This window comes from Heteronotia binoei, chromosome 5, assembly GCF_032191835.1.
Source record: "Heteronotia binoei isolate CCM8104 ecotype False Entrance Well chromosome 5, APGP_CSIRO_Hbin_v1, whole genome shotgun sequence".
In the NCBI taxonomy this organism is placed as follows: Eukaryota; Metazoa; Chordata; class Lepidosauria; order Squamata; family Gekkonidae; genus Heteronotia; species Heteronotia binoei.
This window is the reverse complement of record NC_083227.1, coordinates 169781521-169797801: the sequence shown is the minus strand read 5'-3', so window position 1 is coordinate 169797801 and position 16281 is coordinate 169781521. Positions and strand designations below refer to the sequence as shown.

Genomic DNA, 16281 nt, shown 5'->3' with positions numbered 1-16281 from the left:
TTACTACTACTCCTCTGCCTATATGTATGGACTGGTAAATTCTGTCTCATTGTATCTGAGGAAGTGTGCGTGCACAGGAAAGCTCATGATCTTAAAGGTGCCACTGGACGCAAGCTTTGTTCTGTACACTTTTATGTACAGCTTGCTGTAAGTAGGATCCCACTATATAATTTTGTATAATTTAACATGTCATGTTAATACTTAGGTTTTGCTTCAGTTCTGCTTTCAAATTTTTGGTTGCTCCTACAATCATAAAAGTCCCATCATGAATGCAGTCTGTAACGGCCACTCTGTTCTTTTCCAGAGAGAACAGATGAGGAATCCCGCCCCCAACACACCCCACTTGACATCATGCATGCGTTGGAGAAAGAAAGAATTGTTCCTCCAACACTGGAACTCAGGGTCACTCAATAAAATTGAGTGGCAGTAGATTCAGGACAGAAAAAAAAGTTCTTTACGGAACAGACTTCCTTTGTCATAAGAGGCAGGGATGGCCTGCAGCCTTCATGGCTTTAAAAGGGGTTGGGCAGATTCATTCAGGACAGGTCCCCTAGTGGCTGTCAATCATGATAGCAAAATCAGTCAGGGTTGCTTTCGTGCCTTGCTTGTGGGCAGTCTGGAAGCATCTGGCTAGCCATTGCTGGAGGAGGACACTGAGCTAGAAGGACCGTTGGTCTGATTCAGCAAGGTTCTTGTATTCTTACAGGCGAGCCAAACTCACACTGAACCCCTTTCCATGTGGATTTCCACCTGGGAGAAGTCGGCAAAGAGACACAGCATACTAGGAACCCTGTTTCCTTGCTACAATTATATGCAGTTGCACCCATAAATTATATTGGAAACATCTATAGCTCATTTGCAGCTCTAAATAATACAGTTCTTTAGATCAGGCATTATACTGATTGAGACTGTGAAATAATAACCCCGGTTACTACAGTTATAGCTTCTCTGTAGTCCTGGATGGACTATACACTAGTGTATGGTTCGTACACTAGTACATATTACTATTTTTCTTTCCTTCAATTTCCTATGTCTTGCAGCAATAATTGGAAGCATAATTAACTGTTGAATTTCTGTGCCATGCAATGTATTGATGACCACTACCTTAGAAAGCTTTTAGGCAAAGTCTTAGAGATTAAGTGAGGTCTATCAGTGACTATTATCCATAGTGGTTAAAAAAGGATCAACCCTTTAATTGAAAGCCTGGGCAAAATGAAGAATTTTACAGGAAACCAGGGTAAGCCTTGAGGTGAGGGACTATCACTGGAAAAGTGACAACTGGTTATTTTCCACCATTCATTGCCTTCAACCCTTGATTCAGATTCCTAGGAAATTCTCTCCCCCCTCCCATCCCCCACTGTGACTGCCCTCTTTTGTTTTGCTCCTTGAGTGTGAAAGGGGCCACTGCAATAACAAACACATGTGGTTTTTCACAGATAACAAGCTTCTGCTTCCCCTCCCTTCGGGCAAGGGAGGGAGATGTCTCTCACCTTTGGTCAGTTCCCAGGCAGAGAGGTTTAGCTGGCCGCTCTTGAGGGCTGCTGGAAACAGTTCCTGAAGCACCTGCACAGCGCTCATGTGAGTTGCAGAACAGGGCAGCCAAAGGAGCAACAAAGGCACACGAGAGAACGCAGGTGGAATGCTTCACACTTCTCCATGGGGGTTGCGGGAGGGGGGCAAGCCTTGCAGGAACTGCACAAGAGGGCAGCTGAAGGAGCAGCAAAGGCCCATGAGGGAATTGCGTGAATCGCAGGAGAGTGCAGCCAGCAAAGGTGCATGAGGCAGCAGGGTTGCTGAATGAGCGCCAGAGAGGGAAGGCCTGGAATGGAATGCCTCTCCACTGGGGGTGGGGTGGCAAGCCTCGTGCGAGCTGCACAGGAGGGTGGCCGAAGAACCAGAAAAGGTGCACGAGGGAAATGGGGTGGAATGCCTCTCGGTGGTGGGGGGGGGGGAGCCTTGCGTGAGCCACATGAGAGGACATCAAGAAACGCATGCAGCTTGGCTGTCACTGTACTAGATTCTTGCTCTTTCTACTGCTATTAGAAACCACAACATTAAAAAACCAGTGGAGGAACATTTTAATCTTCTAGGACACTCAGTAACAGCTCTCTTTCAAAGGAAGATTAGAATTGCAACTGATAATGAAGCTCAAGACAATACATCCTCCTGGACCTAGATTTCTTCCCACTACCAAGGCCTGCTATGGTCATTTGGCATCTGAAATCACTTCACTCTCCAAGATATATGAGAGATGAACTCACGTGCTAGCTGTATATGAAGAAATGAGCAATGACTCATGAAAGCTCATGCCCTGCCACAAATGTTGCTAGTCATTAATAATAAAGAATGCAAGCTGTGCTCTTAGGTTTCTCCCCCCCACCCAATCTGTTAGGACTGGAAAGGGGGATCTCTCTAAGCGCCATGTGACTCCTCTTCTCTCTCTCTCTGGCATGCCCTCTGGCTTTCTTCCCCTCCTTCCTCCCATCTCTCTGAAGAAGTGTGCAGGCACACAAAAACTTACACCTGGAATAAAACATTGTTTTCAGTCTTCTTAAAAGTGCTAGGGGACTCTCTGGTTCTTTTCCTCCTCCTCCCTCCTCAGAGGAGGGGGTGAGGAGCCCTCACCCAATTGAGGGAAGGGAGACTTGGCTTTCTTTCTCTCCTCTGTGAAGCAGGAAATAGGAGAGACTGGGCAAAAGCCAGGTCTGATGCTGGAAACAGGAAAGAGGAACAGGAAGTAGGAAGCAGCAGACCAAATTGGAGGTTTGCTCATGGGCCTGACTGGACCACTGAAGGGGTGAGATCCATCCTATGGGCCGAATGTTTGACACCCTGGGCTATGATGCCCCCACCCTAGCTCAATGGCAATAAACAGCAAGAGGCTTCTAACCCAGTGGTTCCCAATGGGGGTGTGACTAAGCCAATGAACTAGAGGTGCCAAGTGGACAGACCATCAGGCTGCCCACATGACCAGAGCACAGAAATAATAAGCAACGGTTCCTATGGAAAGCTGTAAACATAATATTCTTCCAGTGACTTCCCTTAATGGAATGCTCTGGAATAAGTACCCTAACGTCCTGAGTCTCAAGAGAGTTATAGTGCTCGTTACAGCCTCCTTCATTTTTGGGGTCTTCATATGGGTCGAGAAGCATGGACACTCTATCTCCTGCCCTCTTCAGCTGCCACCATGGTCACTCCCATTTTGTACCTTGTCAAAAACATCACGGACGTTGGCCTCGCTTTCTCCAAACCACATGGTGAGCAGCTCAGGACCCTTGATGGAGACAAAGTTGGCTTGGCACTCGTTGGCAATGGCCTTGGCCAGCAGGGTCTTGCCACACCCAGGCGGTCCATAGAACAGAACACCTCTTGATGGCGTCATCCCAAACTTCAGGAACTTGTCAGGATACTCCACTGGGAACTGGTAAAAAGGAACAAAAGGTTGAAGTACTGGTACCATTCTGCTATCCATACGGTTACAGCATCCTGCAGTTTTACAGACTTTGAAATACCATATTGCGTCTTTCTTGTCTTCCAAAGCTAAGGAAAAGGGAGTAACTAATTCCCCAAATCTTTGCCTGTGGAGTATGTGTCCCCCAACCATTTTGAAAATATTGTGAGAAAATGCCACGTTTCTGAGAGAGAGGAACAGCGTGGTTCTATCCTGTGCTACTATTCCACCATCCTTATTTTTCCAATTTCTTCAACAGCTGGTACTGGGTTTTGTTAATACGTTGAGTATTAGTATTAAGTCCATGATACAGTTTTACATGCCTTGGTCCCTGTATTTGTTAGATGGCAGATAGAAAGACAGGCAGACAGACGCTGAGTGGCAGCTCCGAATATGTGATTAGCGGCAATGCCTAGTAGCACCTTTAATACCAACAAAGCTTGACTGAGGATGTGTGCTTTTGTGTGCCTGCACACTTTGTCAGGCAATGAAATGGGGTACAGTGAGCAGTGCTACATATGGCTGGTGGGCAGTGGTTAAGCATGCAAAATAGTACAAAGTTAGAATCCAATGGCAAAATAGTGAAATTAACAAATTGAAAGAATAACCAGTTTGGTCTGGATAGTTGTAGTTGCGTGAGAAAACAGCGAAGACAATAAACATGTCAGAATTGGAGAATGATGGTGAGAGAACGCACCATCAGAAGGCAGTAACTGCGGAGTCTATTAATTGCTCTATTTTTCTTCAAGCATGTGAGGGGACTTAGCATACATTTGTACGAAATAGAGGAGATATAATGTACTACCTATCCTCCAACCCCTCCTTGTCCAGATAACACATTCATCATCATCATCATCCTATATCTAATGCTGAATGTAGTCCCCATGCAGACCAATAGATCCAGAGGATGGAACAAAGTTCAGATGGGTGGGAGGTAATTCCTTGGAAGACCCCATGTTTGCAGAAAAATGAAAAGAGTAAAACAAAAGAAAGTGATTCTAAAACATGCTCTTCAGAGAGAGGTATATTGTCTGTGCTTGTGCAGACAATATGCAAGAGTGTCTCCATGGTCCAGAAGTGAATGGAGGAGGGTACGGAAGCTGCCACTGCCCAAACTTAATGGGCAGAGGATGGGATTTATCCCCTGTGAGCCTTGCAGGTTCTCTTGTGTCCCCAACCCCCATGCAGACTGACAGACCTTGAGAATGGAGCCAGTCAGGTTTAGAGAGAAATGTGAGCCCCGCCAAAGAAGGGGAGTCAAACCCCGCAACGAGAGGAACACTGTTTGTTCTTGCACACAGGACATAAGGAAGTGTCCCCTTCAGGGTGGAGGAGCAGGAGCTGCTGCCGCTGCCACAGCCAACTGCGGGGGGAGAGCAGGAGCTGGCACTGCGTGATTCAGCAGCCAGGCACGTGGGAAGAGCCACTGCCACATGTGCCAGGCAGGAAGGCAGGCAGGAGGGGAGAGTGGGAGTCATTGCAACAAGAGCCAGGCAGGTGGAGGTGATGGCTCTGTGGGCAGGAGAGCAGCAGGAAAGGGAGAGAGGAGGAGCTGGAGCTGGTCCCCCTGCCGTATGAACCAGGCAGTTGTTGATGTCAGCTCTTTAGGGGATGGGTTGGCTGGTGAGAGGGTGGGGAAAGCAGGGGTTTCTCACTCGCAGGGCCTTTTTTGTAGCAGGAACTCCTTTGCATATTAGGCCCCACACCCCTGATGCAGCCAATCCTCCAAGAGCTTACAGGGCTCTAAGTACAGGGTCTAGTGTAAGCTCCAGGATGACTGGCTGCATCAGGGGTGTGTGGCCTAATATGCAAAGGAGTTCCTGCCACAAAAAAATAGCCCTGCTCACTAGCACATGTCTCATAGGTTCTTGCTTGTTATATCTAATCCTCAGCATTGCACCAGCTACAGATCCATAAATCTATGGGTCAGGGTCAGGGCCATGCAAAGAGAAAGGAGTGGTTTTGCAAACTGGAGGAACTCCAAGGTTTGCAGAAAAATCTAAAAAAAAAAAAAAATAGAGGCAGGGTTTAACCCCCCTTCCCGCCCACACCTGCATTAACCTGGTCTTCTCTACCTGCCTCAGGTCACAGATGGAGGGCCATGCCTGGCAGGAGTCCCTTTGTAGACAAATAGGTGGTGGAGCTCATCCAGGGATTGTTATGCAGCTGCACCTACTATTCAATGGACAAGGAAGTGGAACTCTCAGAAAGGTTCTGGAGCTGCGCCCCTGTGAGCTCCCACTGAATCTGAGGCCTGCCTGGCAAACACCACCATCATCATATATAACTATCCTATCTAATTACCTTGATCTCTTCCAGAATTCAAGAAGGGATTTCTGGTTAACTTCAAAAGTTGCTTTTTCTCTACCATCTCTTAACTGAACAATTTCAATTGAAAGTTTAGCAGTTTGTTGGGTCTTATTAACACACAATTTAATGGGTTGACTTTCAGTATTCAGCCCATTCGGCACCATATTATTACATTTAGAAGTAACGTTATTGTTGAAGCCTCAACAGAATGACTTCAGGAGGCATTGGTAGCTTATTACCTGTTATTTCGTTTAACCGTAACTGATCTTGAAATTTAAATAGTTTTTCCTGCTCAGAAAGACTGCTTAGCATTTTTTTTTCTTATTCAAGTTTAAACTAAACTTGATGGCACACTTTGTTCCCAACAAAAAAGTTAAGTTATGATAGAAGACCTCTTATTCTAAGAATTAATCTCAGAATCTTTGTCAGTGGGATTCTCTGACATGGAACAATGTCTAGAATTTGAAATAAAATGCTGTTTGCAGCTGCTACTTGTATGAGAGTTTGGGTGAAGTCTGAGCCACACCACAATTCTACTGACCTGCACCAGCTCTTGCAGCTCACGTTTCACTTCCTGAAGACCCCCAATATCATCCCAGCAGACCTGCGGCACTTCTACTACAGTCTCACGTAGTGCTGAGGGGTTACTCTGGCCGAGAGCCCACTGAAAAGAAGCAAAACAGCAGAGCTATAATGTGACTGATATGGAAGCACAAAGTGCTCATAGTTTGCCTGGATTCATTTTTCCAGCCAACAGTCAGCAAGGAAATCAGAACACCCCACTGGTATGAGGCACAAATGGTGCCGATACAGAGGAAGCTGTAAGTCTGTAGGCAGCCCAGGGGGATACATTTCCAAGAAGGAGCAGGATTGGTCACCATTTTAAGTTCATATGAAAAGCACACAAGCCAGAGAAAGTGACACCTAACTTGTGAGGAATATCAACATTTAGAAATTGCAAATCATACTGTTGCTATTATTGTTGTTATTTCTATCCCACACTTCCTGCAACCAGACTCAGGGCAGGTTGCATCATTAAAATGTTAACAGGAGACCGATTTTAAAAACACAATATAGCAAAATCACAGAGCGATAATGCTATGCAATTGAGCAAGCCTGGCAAAGAAAGCTACCCCTCCCCCCTCCTCCCCAAGGGAGGAGTCTCAGCCAATGGAGAAAATAGAGGCTTTGCTCTTTAGCTCCTGTACGACTGAACAAACTTGGCAAAGCAAGCTGTGATGCGGTTCCGTCACAGATGCAGAAGGAAGCAAGAGAGAGGGAGAAGGAAGCAGATGACAGCCAGTTGCTCGGGGGCCTGATAGGAGCTCTCTGGGGGTCTGATTTGGCCCCCAGGCCACATGTTTGACATGCCTGGTCTATATGATGTCTAGGGTCCCTGCCAATGCCACTTCAAGTTGGTCTCGTGAGCCATTTAAGCCCATGGTGATAGTTTGACGTCCGCAGCCTCAACTAAAAGCCTGGCAGAATAGCTCAGTTTCACAGGCCCTGCAGAATTGTAAAAGATCATGCAGGGCCCTGATCTCTACGGAGAACTCATGCCACCAAGTCAAGGCCAGGGTTGAAAAGGGCCTGGCCCTATTTGAGGCTAAGTGGACATCTGTCGGGCTGGGGATATCCAACAGATGTTGACCGGCCAAATGCAAGGCCCTTTAGGGTGCATAAGGGAGAGCAGGTCCTGTAGGTATGTAAAAAACTGAGGAAAACTTTTAATGAACAAAATGCAGTTCTAGGAAGCATACAACCCGGATTGCCACCTTTTTCATATTTTGAGAGCTCTGTTTATAAGTAAAAGACAAAGCTACTATGGACAAACCATTCCATTCTTCCCACTGGAATGATGGAGCGGGCTTACCTGAAAGTCATCCATGGTGACAGCCATGGAGTTAAGGATGTCAGCATCGATAGTGTCATCCTCCAAGTCGATGACGTTCATCTTCTTCCGAATTGCCTGGAGTGCTGCCTCAGAGCACAACGCTGCCAAATCAGCACCCACATGCCCATGTGTTTCATTGGCCACCTGCAGCCACAGACAGTTCATGTTGAAGAGGGCCTGTCTCTGTGAGCGATCCTTCGGACAACTTTTTAGAGGGCAGATATCAGAGCCTGACACGTTTTGGGGATAATGGATAACTCATTGCCTGGACTCAAAGCCAGCTGTCACAGCTGGGTGCACAAACAGCTGTTCTAAGGAAGACACGCTTTAGTTAACTACAGGCAATGAAGAATGTCTCATAACAGTGCCTTCTGGATTTGTCTGCCTTTTCTCCATCACCAGTGTCTGAATCAGACTATGGATGCTCCAAAAAGGCATACATAATCTTGAATGCACCCTGAGGACTCTCTAGTTCTCTTGAGCATGCCAGGTTTTTGTAGAACTCAAGCATCTCAGAATCTTAGCTATTTCCTTTCGTACATTTTCATTCACATTTTTGCAAGGAAGGGGAAGGCTATTAATTCCACTTCCCAGATGCTTAAGGCCAATTCCTACATGCATTTACATCACTTGATTTCTCAATATGATGAATGTGGGAAACAACATCTTCAAAAAGCATTGCACTTGAAGGGATATAATTGTTCTATATGCTGTATTTGATGGCCCGTTCATGCCTGCCAGTTATGTTGCGGTATTTCTAAACTCAAGAAGATACATACATCTTTGATTATCTCTTGAATCCACTTCTCCACACACATTTTCAGTCCTCATCCTTTACCTTTTCCAGATCCACATCATCAGCCAGTTTCATGTTCTTAGTGTGTATTTGCAAGATTTCCAGCCTTCCCACTGAATCTGGGATCCCAATGTCAATTTCTCGGTCAAAACGCCCTGTGGAATCAAGAGAGGCAATTATCCCACAAGAACCAAATTGCTAGCTGTGTTTTTGTGATTCTGTCCATATAAAGATCATACTTGATAGGTAAAAAGCCAAAGAATTAGAGGGGAAAAGATCTAGAGCAAGCCGCAACGGGTGCAGTGGTGTCAGGTTGAAGGGGAAGCTAGGGCCTCAAGGTTAAAAAAGAGGCCTAGAAGCCAGTAATTCAGACACAATGCAGGCTGAAAAGCAGGATACAGGACAAAATAAATGAAGAAAATTGGATGACTCCCTTCAGTTTATGTCTTAGGAGGAACCTGTGGCAATGAGACCTTGATTTCTTCCCTACTGGAGTTAAGGCACACACCCAGAGGAGGGGAGTGTTTGGGATAGGCAGATGAGAACATGAACATTTTCCTACCAAACCGACGCAGGGCTGGATCAATACTGTTGGGTCGATTGGTAGCAGCCATGACTATCACATGTGATCGCTGCTTCAGGCCATCCATAAGAGTAAGGAGCTGAGAAACAATCCGGCGCTCCACTTCCCCATGTGTCTGAAATGGAAGAAGGGAGGGAGAGACACCTCATCATCAGCCGATGAGAGCGAGAGGCACCGTGCATGGCGGCGAGAAGCGAACAATAGTAACAACAGTAACAACAACAAAGACGAGACGCAGCTCAACTGGCCCTCCCAATCAGAGCCAACGGAAACTGTGGGGACAACGCGACGGTGAACGTAACCGGGGTGTGAATGAAGCCGACTGCCAGACACCCGCAACTAGGCGGCCCTGTGCGGGGCGAGTGTTGAACGGAGAACTGGCTAGCCGAGCGCAGGGGACCAGTCTACACCCCGAAGCAGCGGCAGCGGCGCTGGAACCCCCTTATTGAGCCAGTCCACTAAGGCTCAATCCGGGCTACTGGGGGGACACAGTAGGAACGTTAGCTCTCCTGGGCCCCCTAGCTGTTGGAGATTATCGGACCCGGGACAACAGATAGACTGTGTCAATAGAAACCCAGTCGGAAGCCGAAGAGAATAAAAAGCACTAGCGCTTTAAGAACTGTTAGATCACTACTTAAACAAATAGTTCTGCCCACCAACCCTCACGGAAAAATTGCACTGCCGGTAAACTAAGAGATTAGATTATTAACTAGTTAATTAATTATTGATTTATAAATTGTTGGCTGATTGATTGATGTATATTTATTATTATTACTGGCAGATTAATTGGAATGGTTTAAACGGGGAGGGGATATATATATTTATCTTTTTTATTAATGTGCCACAGAGGAAAATGTTTAGCCAATTAAATTATGGAGATAAAGTGGGGAGAGGTTTAATTTAATTAACTATAGATGAATTATTAAAGACCAGGCGATTGGAATTGTGGAGTAGAGGAGCGTGAGGGTGGTGAAGCTTTGGATAAGACAGCTAGGTAGCAAGCTAACTGACACTAGTGAAGGATTGGATATGGAGCAGATGTCTGGCCTAGGGATCCCAGTGCTCATGGGGAGGGGGAGGTATGACGGTGGGAGCAGACAGAACCATGTGGGAAGAAGGCGGAGACAAAACAGTGCTCGACCCTCTTCCGGTCTGCGTCCCATCCCGAGGGTGGCAGGTAGCGGGGCCAAGAGGGAAAGCCAGTCTCCGTCATTGGTGTTATGTAATGCCAGGTCCATAAATAACAAGACCTCAATCCTTAGGGACTACCTGCTCAAGCAGGATATGGACCTGGCTTGCGTGACCGAGACCTGGGTGCGGGATGGGGAGACGGTGGCTCTCTCCCAGATGGCGCCCCCGGGCTACTCGGTCTTTCACCAATCACGGACCACTGGCCGGGGGGGAGGGGTGGCGCTACTCATACGGGAGGGTTACTCCTTTAGGGCTCTCCCGGCCCCAACGATTGATGGCTTGGAATGTGCCGGTCTAGCGTGGGACGTGGGGGAGGGGTTGGCGATCTGGCTGGTGTACCGTCCGCCTAACGCACCAGCCAGCGCCTTACCAGCCCTGATGGAGGCGGTGGCGGGCTGGGCGTTGGAGTTCCCAAGGCTTATGGTCTTGGGTGACTTTAACGTCCATGCAGACGACGCGGCCTCCAATCAGGCGCTGGACCTAGTGTCTTCCATGGCGACACTGGGACTCTCCCAATTTGTTACCACTCCCACGCATCAGGCCGGACACATGTTAGACTTGATCTTTGCGTCCGGGATTCTGGTGGACGGTATCGCAGTAGAAGCGGTGCCATGGTCGGACCACCTAGCCCTTAAGGCCCGTGTGGGTGCGCCCCCTCGACCCTGTACGGGCGGCGAGCCTATTTTGGCTCGCCCGCTGAGTCAGATGGACCCTGAGCGGTTCCAGAGGGCTCTGCGGGACCCCTGGCCCCCTAGCAATTCCCTCAATGACCTAGTGGATACCTGGCATGACAGGTTGTCCAGGGCCATCGACGAAATTGCACCCCGGCGTCCTCTGCGCCCCCGAAGTAGGCTGGCTCCTTGGTATACCTTGGAGCTACGCAAACTGAAACAGGGACTCAGACGACTAGAGAGGCGGTGGCGGCATACTCGTGACGAAGCGACGAGAACATCCTACAGAACGTTTATGAAGTCTTATGAGATGGCAGTCAAAGCTGCAAAGAAGGAATACTTGCGGCTAGGATTGCGTCTGCAAATTCGCGCCCAGCACAATTATTTAAGATAATTGAGAATCTGACCACTCTGCCCCAGGGCAGACCAAACATGAAAGAATTGGAAATAGGCTGTGAGGCTTTTGCGAAATTTTTTGCAGATAAAATCTCGTCACTCCGCCAGGACTTTCCTGCCACATTGACTGCAGCAGACGAACCCGGGGCTCCGTGCCTGTCTTCTGGTGTTATCTTGGATCACTTCGACACGCTTAGTCTTGGGGAAGTCGACGAAGTCCTCTCAACTGTACGCCCTACAACTTGCGACCTTGACCCATGCCCTTCCTGGCTAATTAAATCCTGCCAGAGGGAGCTTAGATATCCTATACGGGATATCATAAATAGATCCCTCTTGGAAGGGCAATTTCCAACATCTTTGAAAGAGGCCATGGTCCGCCCTCTCCTAAAAAAGAGTACAGCAGACCCGGCCGAATTGGCAAATTACCGGCCGGTCTCGAACCTACCATTCTTAGGTAAGGTTATAGAGAGGGCAGTGGCGTTACAGCTGCAGAGTTTTTTGGATGACACTTCCGCCTTAGACCCTCACCAGTCCGGCTTCCGTCCGGGTTATGGGACGGAGACAGTGCTGGTCGCCTTGGTGGATGACCTCCAGCGGCATCTGGATCGAGGCGGCGTGGCGGTGCTGATATTGTTAGATCTGTCGGCCGCATTTGATACGGTTGATCATCAGTTACTGGCCCGCCGCCTCGCCGACACGGGGATTGGGGGATTGGCCTTACAGTGGCTTTCCTCCTTCCTCGAAGGACGGGGACAAAGGGTGGCCATTGGGGGGGAACGGTCCCGGAGGCACCCACTAGTATGTGGGGTCCCACAAGGGGCAGTTCTCTCCCCGATGTTATTTAACATCTATATGCGCCCCCTTGCCCAGATTGCCCGGAGGTTTGGACTTGGGTGCCATCAATATGCTGATGACACCCAACTCTATCTGCTAATGGATGGCCAGCCTGGCTCCGTCCCAGAAAGCCTGGACCTAGCATTGCAAGCCGTGGCAGGCTGGCTCAGACTGAGTGGGCTGAAGTTGAATCCAACGAAGACAGAGGTCCTGTGCTTGGGTCGCGGTGCCTTGGGAGGGGAAATCCCCTTGCCAGTCCTTGACGGTGTGCAGCTTAAAGCGGCACACAGGGTCAAGAGCTTGGGGGTTCTTCTGGAGCCTTCATTATCAATGGAGGCACAGATAGCGGCCGCTGCCAAGTCCGCGTTCTTTCATCTTCGTCGGGCGAGGCAGTTGGCCCCCTTCCTGGAGCGCCGTGACCTAGCAACAGTGATCCATGCTACGGTCACCTCGAGACTGGACTACTGCAACGCCCTCTACATGGGGCTGCCCTTGTGCCGAATTCGGCGGCTGCAGCTGGTGCAGAACGCGGCGGCTAGGCTGTTGTTGGGGCTCCCAAGGTGGGAGCACATACAGCCAGGGCTGCGCGGACTGCACTGGTTGCCGGTGGCATACCGAGTTCGCTACAAGGTGCTGGTTATTACCTTTAAAGCCCTATATGGCCGGGGACCTACCTACCTAAGGGACCGTCTCTCCCCATATGAGCCCCAGAGGGCACTGAGGTCATCTGGGAAAAACCAGCTGAATATCCCTGGGCCAAGGGAGGCCAGACTGAAAGCCACCCGGGATCGGGCCTTCTCTATTACTGCTCCACTACTGTGGAACCAACTTCCTGAGGAGGTGAGGGCCATACGATGTTTAGAGGGATTCCGTAGGGCCTGTAAGACCCACCTTTTCAGGATGGCCTTCAACTAGCGAAAATTAGTGGAAAACTGTGACAAAACTAGATATGCTGCTAGAAATGCTTTTACTCTTGAAATGTTTTTACTGCTGAAATTTATTGAAATCTGTTATAACGCCATATTATTATGTGAATTTTAATATTTTGTAATTGTTTTAACTGTGTTTTATAATTGCAACTGATGTAATGTGTGTTTTATGCTGTGAGCCGCCCTGAGCCTGCTTCGGCGGGGAGGGCGGGATAGAAATAAAAAATTATTATTATTATTTATTATTATCCACAACACAAGTGACAACCTCCCTTCTTATGCCATTTCTAGAAAAGCTAACAATCCTTTTCTTTTTTTGCCGTCAGGTCACAGTTGACTCATGGCGACCCTGAGGTGTTTCCAAAGCAAGAATAACAGTATTGATCATAGAACTGGAAGGGACCTCCAGGTTCATCTAGTCCAACCCCCTGCACAATGCAGGAAACTCACAAACACTTCTCCCCCCCACACAGGGCTGGCACCCCAGGCCCCTGCCCCCCACTCCCACAGACAAGGACGAAAGTGGCAGGTGACACAGCATTGAGCCAGAGCCCTGGCAACAGGCAGGTGAGCCCCAGCTGGGCAAGGTAGGCATGCAGGAGCCACCCCTGCAGCCAGATGGCGCTACAGGCCTACCTCACCAACTTGGACGCGCTGGCCTTGCCTACACACATACATCCCCAATAACCTCTGCTCCATGCAAAGAAGATGGCAAAAACCTCCAAGATCCCTGGCCAAACTGACCTGGAGAAAAATTCCTGACTGACCTCAAAGTGCGAATCAGCATTTCCCTGGGCTTGTAAGAAAGGTCCACAAGCACTGATACAACCCTTCCTGCCCTCCTTCTCATGATCTGCCTAAGTTCATGGAATCGGCATTGCTGTCAGATGCCCATCTAGCCTCTGTTTAAAAACCTCTAAGGAAGGAGAGCCCACCAGCCTATCAAGATCATCCTGTATCCTGTTTCTGTCTTCTACTGTATTTGAGACCCCTCCCAATTCAGTATCATTTGCAAATTCAATAAGCATTCCCTCTATTCCTTCATCCAAATTATTTATGAAGCTATTGAACAAAACAGGTCCCAGGACAGATCCTTGAGGCACTCCTCGTCACCCCTCCCCAAGAGGATGAGGAACCATTCACAAGCACTCTTTGGGTACAATTTGTCAACCAGTTGCAGATTCACCTCACAGTAATAGGATCCAAACCACATTTTACCAACTTGTCAACAAGAACAGTATGTGGAACTATACCCAAAGCCTTAATGAAATCAAGATAAGCTATGACTGCAGCTCTCCCCTGATCCAGGAGATCACGTTAGTCTTGCGTGACTTGTTCTTGAGAAACCCATGCTGGCTGTTTGGCAACAAGACAAGTCAGGAGTCTTTGACCTTTCATTTTAAGCAGAGTTGGACTTCCAAGAGATGTCTGGGTAATTGAAAAATATCCCTTGGGCCATAACAACTGTGTCCCTTCTTTCTGAGAACCTTGCAAGCTGTTATAGGAAAACCTCATCTGAATCCTCTGCCCGGCTTGGTGGTCTATAGCAGACCCCCACCATAATATCACTGTTATTTCTTACTCCTTTTTATTTTTACCCAGATACTCTCCCTTTTATGCTGGCGAGTTTAATATAGAATTGCTGTTGATAGCCACAGAGGAGAGCACTTTTTCATTTTCCAATTCACAAAGCCAGGGCAAAAAAAAAAAAGCAGCTTATTTGTAGACAGAATTTGCCTGTTTGGAAGGAAGAGATGGGGGCTTTACTAATATGACAAAAAAACAAACAACAAAGTGTGATTTAAATAGGCTACCATACTTTTTACTATATATAATTACTTAACAATATACATACTTTTAAAATATAAAACTACTTTTAGATTGACAAATGTCTTTGATACAAAAATACACAACACCACCCATAGGAGACATTTAAACCAATTTCAACAGGGCCCATAGTATTTTAGTGGTACAACATACAAGTAACTAGTTACAGTAAACGCGTTTCGTGTTGCACTTCATCAGTACTATAAAAGTTCTCGTCTTGTTGAGTTGTACACGATAAAGGAATAAGCCAGCTTCCTTCACTCAAAGTATGTGCTTTGGGTTGACTCTATTATAGGATAAAGAGAACTAACAGTGAAAAGAAGGGAAAAAATGAATAATTTTTTTCTTGCTAGCTGGTTCAATATCTAACATGGATCACATATAAATTGTTAGGCTGCCTTAGGGAGAAATAATAATAAAATAAATAAACATGATGTCATGACGTATAGCAAATAAGTCAGTTGGCAACCTTGACTGAGGTTTGTGCACCTTTGGGGCCATGAGACTTTATGGCCAGCTGCATGTAATTATGGGGAACATTCTCTTAAGAAGGACCAGTAGTTGGTAGCTTTTTAGAGTTTCTTGGCCAGCACAAAGAATCAAGGGCTTTGTCCCTGCTCAAAATGAACGGTTTTCTCTTTTATAAGAAATTTATAAAGAATTGTCTCATTGCTGCATAGCTTTCAACTTGAGAGCATTATGCCAATATTAAAATTGAAGGTTGAAACCAGATAAATAGGCTTGCTCCTTATAGAAAAGCACACTGCAACAATGGGTGAGCTTTAAGAGTATATGTCCCCTGTAATACAAAGCAGGAGTCAAGTTGCACCTTTAAAACCAACCAAGTTTTACTGAGAATGTAAACTTTCGTGTGCTCTCTAAGCACACTTCATCAGGCGAGGGGATCGGGTATTGTGGGCTGAAATACATGCAGTTTGTTGTTTAAGTGTGCAAACTGGCTGTGGTCACATGATAAAACAGTGTGGCTTGGCCATTTGTTCTGGATAGCCATAGAAGGTAATAAAGTTCCCTGCCAATTGGTGTTTTTTCAAATCACAGAAGGACATGTATTTCCTAGTTGTAGGCTACCTAACTTACTTATTTACTAAGACTTATTTGGTCTTAAAGGTGCCACTTGACTCCTGCTTTGTTCAACTGCTTCAGCTCGACACGGCTGCCCTCTTGGATCTGTGTTCCCTGTAATGTTTAAATTGTATAATTTGGAGATTAAGTTGTGATTTCATCCCTGGGTCCCAAAAATGCAACCTTTATTAATATTTTGTTTGTATTTTTAAGGTGGTTCCTACAGGAAGCCTCAGTGCTTGGATGGGAAGTTTTTTGGCTGGCAATAAATTGGAAGAATTTGCACCTGCTTTGAGTGGAGGAAGCTGGCTTACTC

At 47.2% G+C, this 16281-nt stretch overlaps 1 protein-coding gene across 1 annotated transcript in view; it reads right to left on the bottom strand.

The window, feature by feature from the left end:
• LOC132573035 (transitional endoplasmic reticulum ATPase-like) overlaps window positions 1-16281 on the bottom strand; it is a 31602-nt gene that overhangs the window by 6478 nt on the left and 8843 nt on the right. The window contains exons 8-12 of the mRNA XM_060240708.1: window positions 9014-9149; window positions 8494-8606; window positions 7635-7799; window positions 6303-6425; window positions 3209-3421 (exon numbers count right to left, since the gene is read on the bottom strand). Of these exons, the coding sequence (XP_060096691.1) occupies window positions 3209-3421; window positions 6303-6425; window positions 7635-7799; window positions 8494-8606; window positions 9014-9149 (750 nt within the window). The remainder of the gene's footprint in view (window positions 1-3208; window positions 3422-6302; window positions 6426-7634; window positions 7800-8493; window positions 8607-9013; window positions 9150-16281) is intronic.